Below are 16,335 nucleotides of genomic sequence, written 5' to 3'. Positions count from 1 at the left end.
ACTTTGCCTGACATTAGTTGGCAAAGTATGGAAGTAAAAATATAAATATGGAAATGCACATTTCCTGTAAAGTGACATCTAATGTTGAAATTTCCTTTATTGCACAGTCTGTTGCATTTAGAATTTCTTATCTCCTGCTCTGTTAATAACCTACTAAAGCCCGTAGGAGCCTCCTGTGTGTGATTAAAGTTCAATTTACAGGGCAGGAAATAAAAACATCTAAAGCAAGTTAACATCTAATGGAAAACGAAACAATTTGTCCATGCAGGCTGCGTGAGTCACATCCAGTTGCGATGTGGCTAGGGCTCCATGGACAGAAACAAAAGTGATTTAACTCATTAATGGCATGATCTATTCTGTACACTAAAGCTTCATTAAGTGGTTTTGGTGCTTAAAGTACCCCTTAAAATATCCAAAACAATGCCTTACAAGATTTAAGATTAAGATTTGTTTTATCATACAATCGCCCATAGCTGATTTTAGTATATTAACTATGGTTCTATCCTCGCTATACACTTCCTGATTCCAAGACTGAAATATAATATATCTTACCAGTTGCTTATATGTATGCACATTCATAAATAGATCAGTGGCACCAGGGACTCTATAAAAACTCTCTGGATAACGCAGTCTAGCTCCTGCGGCTCTGTGGCTGTTCTAAATGTATTAGAAGACTGCTAACTTCTTGTTTGCAAGTTTTTACTTAAAAAAGAAATGTTTTATTTATGCCAAGGTGTTGATAGTGAAATCAAATCTAGAAAGCAGTGTACAATCAGTTGCTTCACGCTCAGTTATGGTACAAATAAAACCACAACATTTGGAAGTTATTTGAGTTGATCCTTCAGAAAATAGCATGTGACTAATAGAGTTTTTGTTACGTGACCTACATGAGTAGGAGGACATAGCAATACATCTCTCAAAAATATATATATATATAAAAAGAGACATGAGATTTAGTAATTGTTCACTAAATAGCAATTTGTAATGAGTTGTAAAATTAACATTTTTATCCAGCTCACCGCAATTTAAATGTTGGTGCCAAATAGTGCAGGAGGGAGGTATTTTTGATTTACAATTTGAAGGAAGGAAATTTAAGAGTAACATTAAGGAGATTTCAGGGAGAGTTGGTGGTGCATGGCAGAACATAGGAAATGGTAAGATCTCAGATAAAGAAAAGTTTTAGATTCCCTGGGGAGAAAAAAAAACATGGCAATTTTGAACAGGAAATAAACTGAAGTATGAACTGTGTGCCTTTTTAATAGGAAATGTGAAGACTACAAAGGGCATATAAAAATACTTCACGGGCCTGTTGACCTGTTTGTTTTCTGGAGCGCCTTGGCTTTTTGTAAAATTACAGCTGTTAAAATACTGTCTGTATATCAGTATTGCTGCAACAGAGCGAACAACAGATTAGCCATGTCACTTGTAAACAGACTGAGTGTCTGAGTTTAGCTACTTCCCCCCCCCTGTGACACTTGTCTCTGTGCCAAATGGTGTCAATTTCTTTCCTGTCTCTTAGTGTGCTTTCATTCACAACTCAGCCCAAGCACCTTACTTCTGGCACAGCAACAGAGGGCTGTACCGCCGGGGTTCCCAGACCTGATCTCAGTACCACACTAGATTTAAGGATATCCTTGCACAATCATGGCGGAGTTGCTGTCCTTATATCAAGTTTTTTGAGTTACTGATATTAAAGATGAAACTTACTTTGTGTACATTTTTTTTCAAATGTTTTCTGGGAATCCAAACCACGCTTATCTCTGCTGCACAAAAGTGGGCACCTGGGCAATGGGTACCACTATCATATTATCATTTTAGCTTAAGGACACACACGTGATAACCTAGATAGAGTTAATTGCATGTTTTATTTGGCCCCCAACTTTCCTGCATTTCACTGTGATGTGCATTGTCGCTAGTACATGGGGTTGATTGTACACATGGGATGAATCCTCTTATTGCATCATGCAGTCTTGCAAGCTAAAATTGGGCATCAGTTGCATGAACAATGAATCATAATAAACTAATGGAGCTTACATTTGCATCAGGGTTTTAAGGTCTTTCAACATAATTTGATTAAATCTTAACAGATCGCTTAATACTATTGCCAATTTTATGTTTTCTAAATATTTTATAACCATTTGTAGCACCTATGTTACAGAGTATGTGTGGAATGACCTACCTATGCAATATGACATACTAGCTAGCAGTTTGTTCTCCACCTGTTCTGAAACTACATCCCCCATGATGCTTTTTCAGTAGGAAATCATGCCATATTTCACAAAATTGTTCTGACAAAGTGAAAATAGGGATAGGTTACCGACTGGCACGGGGAGGGATTTCCAAAATATAAAAAGGAAAATATTTATGTTTGCTAGAATTGGTGGGTACTCAGCACCTATGTCTGAAAAAGCATAATGGGAAATGTAGATCCGCAATAGCTACCATTGCTCTAGGATCGTCAGAAAGTTGTCCTTTGGACTGCCATGTCCAGGAGCCTGCATCACGTTAGTGCTTTGTAACAAGAATTATCCATTAGAGGAACAAATAACAGCCTGGTCAGGTTCAGCCAAGTAGTGAATGTCATTAACCCTTTCTAGCTAAAGAACATGGCCTGAATCTTTTACCATCAGTCCATCAGTCTTCATTAGACATTACATTCTGACAGACCAGGGTTTGACCTTTGAGTACCGGAGGTCTGGCCAACATGTTGCTTTGGAATGCAATGGGGACACCGGAGTCACTCAAAGGGTTACAGTGAATTCACCAGTATGAGTATGAGATGCCATTTAACATGTGTTTGTGAGAACAGCACTGTGTAGTGTCAGTGACGTATTAGTGACATATTGGCTTTATATCTTCGATCTGCTTGTTCTTGGACAGTCTTTTCAACATCTGGTAGAATTCCGTCATGGCCGTGCCTTGCACAAAAAATATAAATGTTTACTTGTTTGGTTTCTTAGTTTTGTATTTGTTTTTTTAGATTCACTTTGTTAGCATATTACATATTTACCACAATTTAAATCGCAACAAAACATTGACTTGTGGCGAATTAACAACTGGTTTACAAAATGAAGGTTGGAATATGAAAATTAAAAATTCATCTCCAACGATCTGGCTATCATCACAGAAATGACGCACTTTACTCTTTAATGAATGAACCTGTTGGTCCCACAAATACCATGTGTAATGATTACAAGCATTACAGGGCATTCTTTGTCACCCTGTGAATTATTGCAGGACAGAGCAAATCATTAAATTCCTGTACTATTACACTGCATTGTATATGGGGCACGCAGTGTTCCAAATGAAATGCATCGCTGCCAAAGCCCCACTATTAGAAATGATGAAACTGTGTATGTACAGAAGGTCATTTATAAATACTTCAATGCAAGTTTACTTATTGATATTTACCAATCTGTTTTATACTGCCATGTCACAATTGAAATAAGAAATATTAAGTGTGGATCTTAGGTGTTAGAAATTACGTATCATACCTTCAAGCAATAGGATTATGCAGAGAGTGCTTCAGAAGTGCCCTTAGCATGCGTCACCCTGAATGGGGACAACTAAAGAGGGATCAGAAGTAACACTACTGCCCACTCTGTCCTCAGTTCATACATCCTTATGTTGGTAGGCATGAAATATGTCTATTTTACACTCAGGAAACATATTCATAATAATGTGTGGTGTATGGACGTGATCCAAATTTTCACTGAATTAACACTCATATAGTGTATATGTGTGTATCATTGAGCTCCATAGTAATACATCTGTAATGTTCATTGTCTGCAAGGGTATGTTACTGAGCTGCACAGCACTTAAAGAAGAAGCAATGTGTATATGAGTATAAAGGATCCTCTCCTGTAGGTGAAATCTCCTCTCTTAAAGTCTAAATGAGTGACCCTGTTTTGTTTAGTCATATCAAGGAACAAATTACAGACCCTATATATACTTTTATTATGTTATCATATTGCCTCTAGGTCTGTGTTTTAGCTAACGCTTTTTAGGCTTTCTTTACAATTAAAATCTACTATTCCTCTAATTAATTTGGTAGCCACCTCTGTACTCTTTCTAGTTTCTTCCTTAAAAAGTGATTTAGGGATTCCTCACGTTAGAGTTCTGGTCTATATTCGGGGAATTTCCCTGAACATAGATTTCAATTTCATAGATTTTGATCCAGCCCAAAATTGTGATTGTAGTTAGTTTACAAGCTTTCCAGTGTCTACAGAGGGCATAGTTATCCAAAAAAATTATATTATAGCTCAAACCAACAGTACGACTATATTGCAGTTACCAATAAAATAATTGACTTGCAGGGTCATCTGTTCATAAAGGAATGTCATTTATTTGACGTCAAGGTACTGCATACCTGAAGAGAGAACTTTGGCAAATTAACTTGCTATGCTTATGCAAGTAGGTTAAGCATCTGAGATCTATTTCTGATGCAAAAAAATATATAAATGTCAACGCATGTTTGAACAGGCAGTTAGAGGCATAATTTTTAGGATAACATACCTATAGATTTATTAATGGATTTCTGGTTTAAATGCTGAGCTTGCTCTACAAATATTTGACCGTGTCACAAATATTCAGACGTGAATATTTGCAGTTAGAAGGCTTTTCATCGTTCTTCTTTGTTTGACAGAAGGTTAGCCATGGAAAATTACAATAAAAGGGATTTTAAAATAAATATGGATTTGGCTTCAACTTGCCTTTCTCTACAATTTTGTGTATACAGATGCCGCTAGACTTACCTTAAAGAAATGAAAGGTCTGTGTCAATAATGTTATACAGAAATTGTGATGTTAAGGGAACCCTGTCATAACAAACATAACAGAATCTTATTGAGCAATCCATACATTGTGTTGGACAAACATCTAGCAATCATGTAGATAGCAAAGACAGGTCTTTGACAGCCCACATGTTATTGGACGAAAGGATTTGCTTTAGCACCCTGACATCCTTTAACCCCTTAAGGACACATGACATGTGTGACATGTCATGATTCCCTTTTATTCCAGAAGTTTGGTCCTTAAGGGGTTAAAGGATTTCCATTAGCACCCTAACCACTAAAGCCCACTGGTGTCTGGAGTCCCCTAAAGCTGTTACACAGTAAGGAGTCTAATCAGTTTCAATGTTTGGACATCCATATACTTTTAATCTTCTTCTGGACTTCATTCATATTGCTAAAGTGAAAGATTCCATCTACAGTGTTCTGCCAGCCCTGCTCTTCATTTACCAGGTCTCAAAGCCCTTCTGCCTGGCTGCTGTGTGCTCTCCGTGCCCGGCTCCCTGAATCAGTTCAACCTGGACCGGAAGCAGCACAATAATATAGATACACAGAGAATATGAATGAATACGTTGAATAATAGTGTTCTATGAATCTAGCAACTGATGTAGTTGTTTGTGCTATTATTGTTTAGATAGGTGGATATATCAACATGTAGAGAGATAGAGTTTGATAAATAACACTTTTTTTTATTTGATATCACAACTGCCTTCTGGGGGGTTGGGGGGGAGGGGGGGGCATACTGAGCATTTAATGCAAATAACCTTCTTTTTCTCCATTAAGGAGATAAATTGTAACCAGTAAGCATGCTTTTTATTTAATATATGTATTTATTTATTTATGTGTAGTTGCTTTTGTGCATTTTGCAGTGTTGGGTGTGTATTGGTTCTCTATGTTATCACATTTTTTACTTTTTTTAAACTTCCATTTAAATACATTCATTTGAATTATAACAAGAAAACTATTTGTATGGCTTATATAATAAACCCCCTATGATATTATTCCCTTAAGGAAACAAATTAAAGAATGTATGCAATACATCATCTTGAAACTGGTTAGATATCTTTGATGCTCCAGGCAAAAGAACCAACAAGATGGGACAAGAGGAAATAAAATCCCTTCCCTCGTTCCCATCTCACACCCTTACAAGTTGAGCATCTGTGGCTAAGTGCTTATAACATATTTTTTTATATTTTGTAAGCTTGGTGCTTTTTAAAAAAATATTGCAGTCTGGAAAGAATTATTTATACAGAATTTATATCACAATGTTTGCTGAATTTGAGACAGAATTATTATTTCCATAATGCAGAACATCACCAGGAGCCAATTAACAATAAATAGAGGTGACGTGAATTATAGCCCACCAGTAAAATTAGCAAAATATTGTAAACGTTTAATGGATCATTTGATTGGTACCCAGAGATTTCAGTGTAAAATGTCCCTGGATGTACTCTTCAATTAAACCAAGGAGGACTGGATCTCAATTAATAATGAAACCAACAGACTATCCTTCTTTCATTACTTCATTTTTTTTTTAACTGAACGAGTTGCTGCTTTTACCTTCATATCGCAAGTTGTTTCATTAACTAGAATGGGGGAAATGCTGCATAGTGACTTATAGGAAATGTACAACTGGCCAGTTTTCCTGCAGGAATGTGAGATCAAGACATGGAGCTTGTCTTTAGGGGGCTTATTTATTCAACTAATTATTTAATGCAACAACCATACGGTAAAATAACAGTGATACAGATCTTTAATACACCAAGTGGTTTAGAATGTAGACAGAATAAATGGTCAACATAAAGTTACTGATAGTCAGTACAAAGTTTGCCAAAAAGTACACCCCAGCTGTTCTAGAATTTCAATGTTACATCAAGTTAGTTTCAATTCTACAACAGCTGGGATCTGTCATTTGGCCACCCCTGTCTCTAGTTTTCCATCTGGGTCTTTCGGTGGACCTTTCCGATGCTGGTCAAGGATGTCAAGCTCCATAGCAGCTGGAGTTCCACGGGTTGCAAAGCCATGGGTTATTGGGTGGGCTATTCAGCAGGGTCATTGGTTTACATACATGTGTTAAGAAAGGAAAATATTCTCCTCGCATGGATATAGAGAATGCTTGGGAGGCTAGTTGCAATGTATCCTTATGGCATATGTTACCAAACACTTGTCAGGAGTGATTACAGTTCGGGCCATCACTGTCAGAGTGAATGCAAACAGTTATAAAGCGGGTGGTAATCTATTTATCCAAGACTGTGGGAGCCACAAATGATCTCATATTTATGTTTTCCTCTGTGCAGGGAGTGAAGAAGACATATCAGGGGCCATGTGCAGGACGAGATTGCAGCGGGGGCTGCAAATGCTTTCCAGAGAAAGGCGCTCGGGTAAGTTTTCTTTATTTACTGTTCCAGATTGGATGGAAAACATGTTCATGTAAATCTTATCACTTCCTTTTTTTATTCTGCAAAAAAAAAAAAAAAACATCTGGCAAACCATCCTGCAACAATCTACATCTGGGCAGGAGAATTGGAACAACTGCGGGCCCATGCAGGTTTTTGACCTAACGAGAGGCCTGCCAAACCTTGGCTTGTATTACTCTACTTGTAACTATCATGCTGTTGAACACATGTGAAGGCAGGTCTGGCTAAGGAAGAAGGAAAGCCTATTTTGTGATTTTGATTAATCCCTGTGCAACCAAAACAGCTTGTAACGCTGTAACATTCTGTAACAGGTTAAAGTGAACCTGTCATCCATAGGCTGCAAAGTAACGTTTAACAGATTTTTGGGGGATGTATCTACAGATTGTGTTCTGAGTGTATTAGAGCAAGTGTATCAGAGAAAATGATATTTACTGGTATCATATTCCATAGCGAAACTGTAACCTTAACAAAAGAAAACACGACACACTTCCAGAATATAGGCCTCGGTTTAATATTGTTGAGTAAACTTCCCAAATGATTTCTGATTTTTGGATAACCTTTTAAAATATATATTTTTTCAAAATCTTAAAATGTAAAAAAAAATCATACAAAAAAAAAAAATATATGAATATGTAAAAAAAATATAAAATGATTACAAAATAATACCTATAAATATTTTTTTATAATATTAAGTAATTTTAAAAGTTTAGTCCGCAATATTACATTTTTTTGGAAAGCTTATCCAACAATATTAAATCGTGGCCATAGTCAGCAAATCCACAGATGTTAAAGAAAACTAAATCCAAATACTTTTATTATTAGAAATTGCAGATACACAGAGATAAATGCTTATGAAATGTAAGACAAAGGAAACCATAATATTTAAGTGAGTAGTAGTTTTGGTGTGTGTGTATGCTGGCGTACATATTGTTTTTTGTGAACAAGTTGCATGCATTGTGGGATAGTGCAAGCATATTCTCTACACACAATAGGATCAGGAAAGATTTTTTATTTTTTTCTATAATTGCATACTTACCAAATAGATTGAATTAATTTTTTTTTTTTCATTTTAGTTCATGAAAATTATTTTTTAATGTAGTAACCATCAGAGCTGAGAGTAGGATTAGAGCACTCTATGCTCCATCACCTTTGCAATGTTGCATATCTTTGTCACCTCGCCTGACTTTTGATTGATGGTAATTTTAAGCATCATCTTAAATTCAGGGTTCTGGGAATCCAGTTTCAAAGTACTGAATACTAATCATGTTCCATAAAATAATGCTGTGTCCTTTAAGTAATCAAGATTTCACACCTATGTGACATTGATTGACATTTGTTATAGACAACGAGATCTGGACTGGGTACCCGAGGCCCTCCAGGTTCCATCAGAAGCTGGATGAGAATAATGGGAGTGCATGGTCAACAACAACTGGAGTGTTTGGAGTGTTTGGTGGCCTGAATTTATAGGAGCCGGCTAGCAAGCAAACAGCAAAGTAGTTCGTTTTGTAAACAGAGTCCCAGGTCAATTGCTATGTGCCACATTCCGATCATTTTTTTAGTGTGTCTTTCTTTTGAAAGACCAAATTTATTTGGTTGCACTGGCATCAAAGCCTCCATCAAGTGAAGTGCAAGGCATTGACCACAATATTATTTCTTTTTGAGTGAAGATCAATAGTAATAGCAGCTTATACTAAAATGAAAGGCCCCGCAGCTGGTGCCCAAAACATGTGGGCTGAGCAAGGATGCACATATCTTCCTATTCACTCTGTCAAGCCTTGGCATGGCTGTTTGAACTGGCTGCAACATTGTTGACATTGCATAGAAATCTGTTGGCATGCCTTTTGTTAGATTGTCACAAACGCTTGGACCTGTTTTCACAGCAGATCTGAGAACCAAATGTGCCTCTTCAACTCTTTCTTATCAGGAATAACCCTTGTCAATTGGGCAAATCTCAGAATTCATTTAACTGTTTATTTTTCCTGCTCTCCCCTCTGACATCCATAGCATTTATCCACAATTAGTGTTATATAAACCTATTCATTTAGCCTTTTATTCAGATCAGTACAATTGGCTCAAAATCTATTAGAGAATAAGAATAGCGAAGACATACTTTGTCAGATGAATTAACTTGACATATGCATATTTTATGTGTGTACTCTCGGATATTAAAACCTCTTCTGCGTGAGAATATTTTCTGGAAAATTAAATCTAATCCTACACTTAGATATAATATCAGAACTCTAAATAAACATAGATCTGCATTAAATAAACATAGATCTTCATTCTATAAACATGCTTATATTCGCTTTCTCAATAAGCTGAGATACTTCAAAATATTAACCATTTAATTACCCATCCCAAAGGTTATATGTAGCAAACTGTCAATTGTGATATTCAAGTACTTCCACCACCAGTGCTCATAGAAACTCTAGTTTTTAGAGACTCAAGGATATGCCTGAGTTACCTGTATTCAAGCAGGGATATGAGCTAGAACATACTTGGAATAAAGATGAAAATCAAGAGTCTCGAGGACCATTTCTGAATCGTAGTTTTGAAGAGTTTTGAAGAGTCAGTGCTAGACTGAGTTACTATGATAATCCTCTTTGCTTTGAGTTTGGTTGAATTTTCTTGGCTCTCGAGGTCCCAGTGTAACCAATCCCATCATCATAAATACAGATCTATGAAAAACTACAGATATTACACATACTGCAAAAGATTCATTCCCGTTTAAACCCCCTAATCTGATTAACTGCAAATTGCTCTGCAGCAGTCTGAGCTTAAAGATTTACCATTCTATAGACCAAAAAAAATGAAAGGAATTTGTTTCATGTTACAAAAGTCCTCATTTGAGTTAAAAAAAAGGAATAACTACCAATTATCCTCATTCCCATTGTAATTATGGAAGAAGGTAATTAGTGGTTACCTTGTAACAGAAACAGAAGATGTTGCTAGACAATAACAGAATATCACCAATTGTTTATATTCTTCTTATGTGCTCATATCTGCATTCATATATTGATGTATACATTTGGCACTGGAAATAGATATCACGGTAAATGTTAAAGGGAAATTGTAGCGTTAGGAAAACAAAGTTGTTTTCCAAGCACTATAGTAACCTACGATGCCCCATCGCACAGCATGAGAACGTCCAGCGTCACTTGGGCAACCAAAATCGCCTAACCTCTCGGAAGTGCCTGTAGTGGCTGTCTGGTTAGGCAGCAACAAGAGGTGGAGTTAACTCTGCAGGGTAATTATTGCAGTTTATCAATAACTGCAATAATTACAAATGCAGGGTTAAGGGGACTGGAACAGTGCATTCAGATCACTTCAATGAGCTAAAGTGGTTTGTGTGCCTATAGTGTCCCTTTAGCTAATATCTGACCACAAAGTTTAACTATCACTGCACTAATTCTAAACATACACATTTAAGTCCTGCGCTCAAACTCACACTACTCCTGGGTGGCAGCAATGTCTATAGTATGCATCAGCCTCAGTATATAGAATTTTAAAACAAAGTTACTTGCACACTAACTCTATGCATATTTAAATAACTGGAGTTTTTTTTAGTATCACTTCAATGGCCAGAAAAAATGTAAGTTTACCGATCACGTTAAGGCAAAACCTCTTAGGTAAATCCTAAACCAGTGATGGCGAATCTATGGTACAGGTGGTAGAAGGGAGGGGGGATAAAAAATTTAAGTATCTCTTTTTTATGTTTCTTTCCCACAGCCCCCCCACAAACAGCACCTCTTTCCCCCACACACAAAGCACCTCTACCCCCCACACACAGCTCCCCTTCCCCCACACACAGCACCCCTCCCCCCACAGCACCGCCCCACACACACAGCACCCCTCCCCCCACAGCACCGCCCCACACACACAGCACTCCTCCCCCCACACATCACACCTCCCCCACACAGCACCACCCCTACACACACAGCATTCCTCCCCTCGCACAGCACCCCTCCACCCTACACACACAGCACCCCCACACACAGCACCCCACCCACACACAGCACTCCTACCCTCCCACACACAGCACCACAATCCCCCCACACACAGCACCCCCACATAGCACCCCTCCACCCCACACACACAGCACCCCCCCACACACAGCACCCCACACACACACAGCACTCCTTCCCCCACACAGCACCCCCCACACACACAGCACTCCTCCCCCACACAGCACTCCTCCCCCCAATCAGCACCCATCCACCCCACACAGCACCCCGCACACACAGCACTCCTCCTCCCACACACAGCACCCCTCACACACACACAGCACCTCCCCACACAGCACCCCCACAAACACACAGCACTCCTCCCCCACACAGCACCCCCCCACACACAGCATGTGTGTATGTATTCAGCAGACTGTGTATGTATTCAGCAGTCTGTGTGTACTCAGTAGTCTGTCTGTGTGTACTCGGCTTTCTGTGTGTGTGTGTGTGTGTGTGTGTGTGTGTGTATTCAGCAGTCTGTTTGTATGTGTATTCCACAATGTGTGTATTCAGCAGTCTGTGTATTCAGCAGTCTGTATGTATTCAGCAGTCTGTGTGTGTTTATTCAGCAGTGCGTGTATTCAGCAGTCTGTTTGTATTCAGCAGTTTGTGTGTATTCAGCAGTCTGTGTGTGTGTATTCAGCGGACTGTGTGTACGTATTCAGCAGTCTGTGTGTATGTATTCAGCAGTCTTTCTGTGTGTGTATTTAGCAGTCTGTGTGTGTCGGTGTGTGTATATATTCAGCAGTCGGTGTGTGAATGTGTTCAGCAGTCTGTGACTGTATTCAGCAGTCTGTGTGTATGTATTATATGTATGTATTGCATTTGTTGGAGATACTAATAAATATAAGCTTAGTAAGACAGAGAGAGGTATTTTTCTAAACTCCTACACACATATTAACACTCAATTGGGGACACATGGGGTGGGAGTTAGCACTGAAACATGGCTGTCTAACAGGCCTGGACTGGCCATCGGGCATACCGGGCAAATGCCTGGTAGTCCGCGATGGCCGTATCTCGTGGCCGGCAGGCGAGATCTCCCCTGTCCGCCCATGCATAGCCGGCGCTATCTGAGAGCTGACCCTGCTGTGTGCCTTTATGGGCCGGTGGGGAGATCTCCCCACCGACCCAGAGGCACTGATATGCGACCGCCGGCTGGGGAGTGAGGGAAGCAGAGGAGGACCCGGGGAGCTCTAGCCAGCAGCTCCGCCGGGCTCCTCTCGCGAGGTCTGAGCGTTCAGACAGAGAATCCCAAACCAGGAAGAGGCTCCACCAATCTTATTCTAATCTGAGGGCTTTCAAGTTACGCATTGTTTATTGGATATGTAGTTTAGACACAGGCGTAAAGTGGGTTTGAAAGCCTTCATTTTGATAGTGAATTTAGAAATAGTTAATACAACGTCCTCCTTTTTTTAACCCCTTAAGGACACATGACATGTGTGACATGTCATGATTCCCTTTTATTCCAGAAGATTGGTCCTTAAGGGGTTAAAATTGTATGCCACAGACTTCCATTTGAGTGCATTTTGCAGAGGGTCAGGTTTTGTTGTAACTACCTAGTTACGGGAGATAGATGATTATAGATAGGTGAACCGTGATTGTACAATCTTTTAACAGCTATAAGTAGCTTTATTAGCTTAAAAGTCTAAAAGAAGCGACTGCTTTTATATAACTACTATTTAATTGTGCTTTTCAAACAGCAACAAAGCAAATGTTTCAACTGGCTGGGTGGTCTTCTGCATTAGCCCATCATTCCATAGGTTAAATAGTATTTAAACAAACAAATTGTGGTTTTGTTACACAGGCTGCTTTTAAAACTTTGATCCATTCCAAACATGATTGTAAAAATGATAAGTGCACGATATATCCGTATTAGATATTTATTTTGTGCAGCCCGGCAGAAAAGGAGTAACTTGTTGATAAACATGGCTTCAAGGGAGAAGAAATATAAATGATTGTCTTAGACTTTAAAGGGGACCAATATACAAGAACTGACCACATTGTAATGCATCATATAGATAATGCATAAGAAATATACAAAATAAAGAAAACAGCAGACTTGGTTTATGAGATAAGTCATTTAGCCCATAACTTTGGTTCCACTTATTTCATAGGATGAATAGTCAATAAGTTGATATCAGCTTGTTCACAGTCCCGTTCACAGTTTTTTTAAACTAGGCTGTGTGCAGTTATGTCCCAAACCATGCAGGTGTACAGCTATAGCTCTGTTCTGAAGGAAGGAAGGGGAGAGGGGTGTCCATCCAAATTGTCCACAAATTAGATTGAGGTATTAAGGTAAAGGATGGAGTAAAACTCCTCCTCTGTCCACACTTTGATCAAGGACACAACTGATAATGATCTCCATCATTTGTTCCAAATTGATGCAGCTATAAACAGCTCTGGGCATGTAGACAAAAAGAAAGGTACTCCCTGCACTGTAACTTTTGCATTTAATGAAAATAGTGCTTAGTGGCCATTTAAGAATGTCTAAACTAAATAATAAAATTATTGTCTTATAACCAATCTAAGAGGTTAAAGAGACAGTAACATTAAATGTGAAGCATTTAAAATAAACATAATTTAACAATTAACATAAATGTGAACATCAGTGAGTTCATTGAAAGTTCCTTCTCACTAAAATCATCAAGAACCTCTTGCACCATGCTACCATGGACAACTACCTCATCCCCTCTTTAGCGTTCACATAAAGAAGCTGTATTCTGTGTAGAGGAGCTTGGGGTCTCCACTCTAGAGATTATGGGCCCTTTTGTAGTAAACTTGAACTTGCTCCTTGGACCCTGGTTTCATATCATATAGTTAGCAGGCCTCCTGTTTTGTTCTGCAATTCTAGAAGAGGCCTTCGAGACCAGTCCTATCTGACTTTTAGCCACAATTTCTAAATTCTCTACCAGGTCTACACTTCTTTGTCACCATTATTTTGTTTGTGTACTGCAATTATGTTCCTTTTTTTTTTGCACCATATCTTGATACAGCTATGCAGATGTCTATGTATAAACTGCAGATGACAAACAGTGTGATGTGTTTTATGTTTGTATAACATAGTTACATGGAATTTAGACCTTAATCCTTTTTTTATGTGTGTGTGTGTTGGATTTCTTTACAGAATACCAGAGAAATTTAACATATTATTGCGACAGGGAGGCAGTTTTTCAATAATATCGTAAAGAAAACAGAAAAAAAACATTGAAATTGTTCATATGCGATAGACTCTTCAAACAGCTAATAGACATTTTTTATATGGACTTTTCAACATGCTTATTCCCCTTTTCAATTTTTGTATAGACTCCACAAAATACTAACATACATTTAGGATGTTTAAAAAGACTCTAAGTATTCTAATCTGCATTCTAATAAAGACTATGCAGTATGTTAATAAACATTCTTTACATTCATAGAAATGTGACAGCCTTTGGCCAGTACTGTTGAAATGACAGTGTGAAATCATGCTGCAAGGCTCTGTTTTGGGTGTAGTCAAGCAGATTGACTTTAGAAGACACATGATTGAACGGGATTTTATGGCATGAATGCAAATCCTACAGGGAAAAAAAATGTGGTTCTAGGTTATGACCTTACAGATGGCTATCAACGTAGCTTTTAATAATTGGTGTAGCTGTGAAAGAAAACTACACATTACATTATTAATAGCATTACTTGTTCCCATAACGGGTTACAGTAAAGAACATGTAATCATAAATAACCAGTAGTACCGCCATTCTGGACTATGCAAATATCTATGTATGATTGAAAATTGTAAACAGCACTCTCACAGACACGAAGAATATTATTATTGTACATAAAGCGTAACAGTTAGAATTTTTGGTTTGTGTTGACCATTTCCAATAACAATAGAGGAACATACTCAAAGTACTCTGTCCTGGCCTCATTCTCAGCCTGTTGTCTGGATGGCAAAAGTCAGTTTAGGTTGAAGAGAAGGATATCATGCATAAACTGCAATATGGTAAACCTCTGTTCTTGTAGAAACCCCATTTGAGTCACTAGCTAGTTGGAAAGGTTCTAGGGGGCATACTGAGACTAAGACCTTCTTTTTAACTATATGTGTTGTGTTATGGCAAAGAACAGGAAGAATCTGTAATGACATTGAATAACTGGAATGTTATCATATCTCATCCAGCTGTCAGTTGTCTAGTAAGATGCAGAGTGGGATGAAGGCTACTTTTTCAATTAAGAATTTCTTTATCTGTGATTCATTTGTTGACATTCTTTTGATCCAGATTAAGCCATGTTTTCCCAAGGTTTCATTTCCATCATTGGTAAGAGTAGATGCTCTGGAAGCATTCACCTACTGGTACATTTGTAACAACACCTTCCTGTTGACATTTTTGGATTCTTCTTGCATAGTTGTGTTTTTTTTACCGGAGCCATTTTGACTAGTATATAAAATGTTTGTGAATGCTGACATTCCATCTCAATAAGAAGAGGACTATGCTTTTCTTCAAAATAGTCTTCCTGTTTGTCAAGCTCAGCATTATCAATATATTACTCGGTCTCTATAAGTACTTCAATTTCACCAGCAGTTCTGGTGTCTTCATAAAGTAAAAGTATGTTTATCTAAGGGATATTTTATCTAAAGGTTTACCAAAAAAAGGTTCCCTGGAACAGGAGTGTGCAGGGATTCATTTTAAAAATAATTTTTGTCCCAAGGCATGATGTGTAAGAATTCTTCTAACTTACAACTGATAATTCAATACACCAGGATATATTCTTAGTGATCCCTCACGATGCACCTGAAAAATCCTCTGTACCCAGTCTGAAATCTATATTTGATGGAATCTACCTTCTCTGGTCTTCATCGGTATCATCTTGCATTCTGAGATACTCATTCACTGCACTACACATGGCCTGTAGGACTGCATTTAAATGGTGTGCTGCTGACGAGGGCTAGGTTTGAGTGCATTAGTACTCTTTAGGTCTGAAATTAAAAAAATAGGAGAAGATGGAGATAAGAACCAACGAGAGAATAATATAATGCAGTAAAACAAAACAAAAAAACAACCATTAAATTACTTGCCTAGGGCTGAAGCACTTACCTCCCAACATTCAAAACTTTAATTTCAGGGGTCTGAGAAATTTTAGGTAACTCATT

General features: G+C 38.1%; 1 protein-coding gene across 2 annotated transcripts in view; it reads left to right on the top strand.

Annotated features, from left to right (window-relative positions):
- COL4A6 (collagen type IV alpha 6 chain) overlaps positions 1-16,335 on the top strand; it is a 252,067-nt gene that overhangs the window by 78,919 nt on the left and 156,813 nt on the right. For both annotated transcript variants that reach the window (XM_063432131.1, XM_063432130.1), the window contains exon 4: positions 7,087-7,170. In XM_063432131.1, the coding sequence (XP_063288201.1) occupies positions 7,087-7,170 (84 nt within the window). The remainder of the gene's footprint in view (positions 1-7,086; positions 7,171-16,335) is intronic.

This window comes from Pelobates fuscus, chromosome 9 (assembly GCF_036172605.1).
Source record: "Pelobates fuscus isolate aPelFus1 chromosome 9, aPelFus1.pri, whole genome shotgun sequence".
NCBI classification, from domain to species: Eukaryota; Metazoa; Chordata; class Amphibia; order Anura; family Pelobatidae; genus Pelobates; species Pelobates fuscus.
This window is presented reverse-complemented; position numbering and strand designations above follow the sequence as displayed.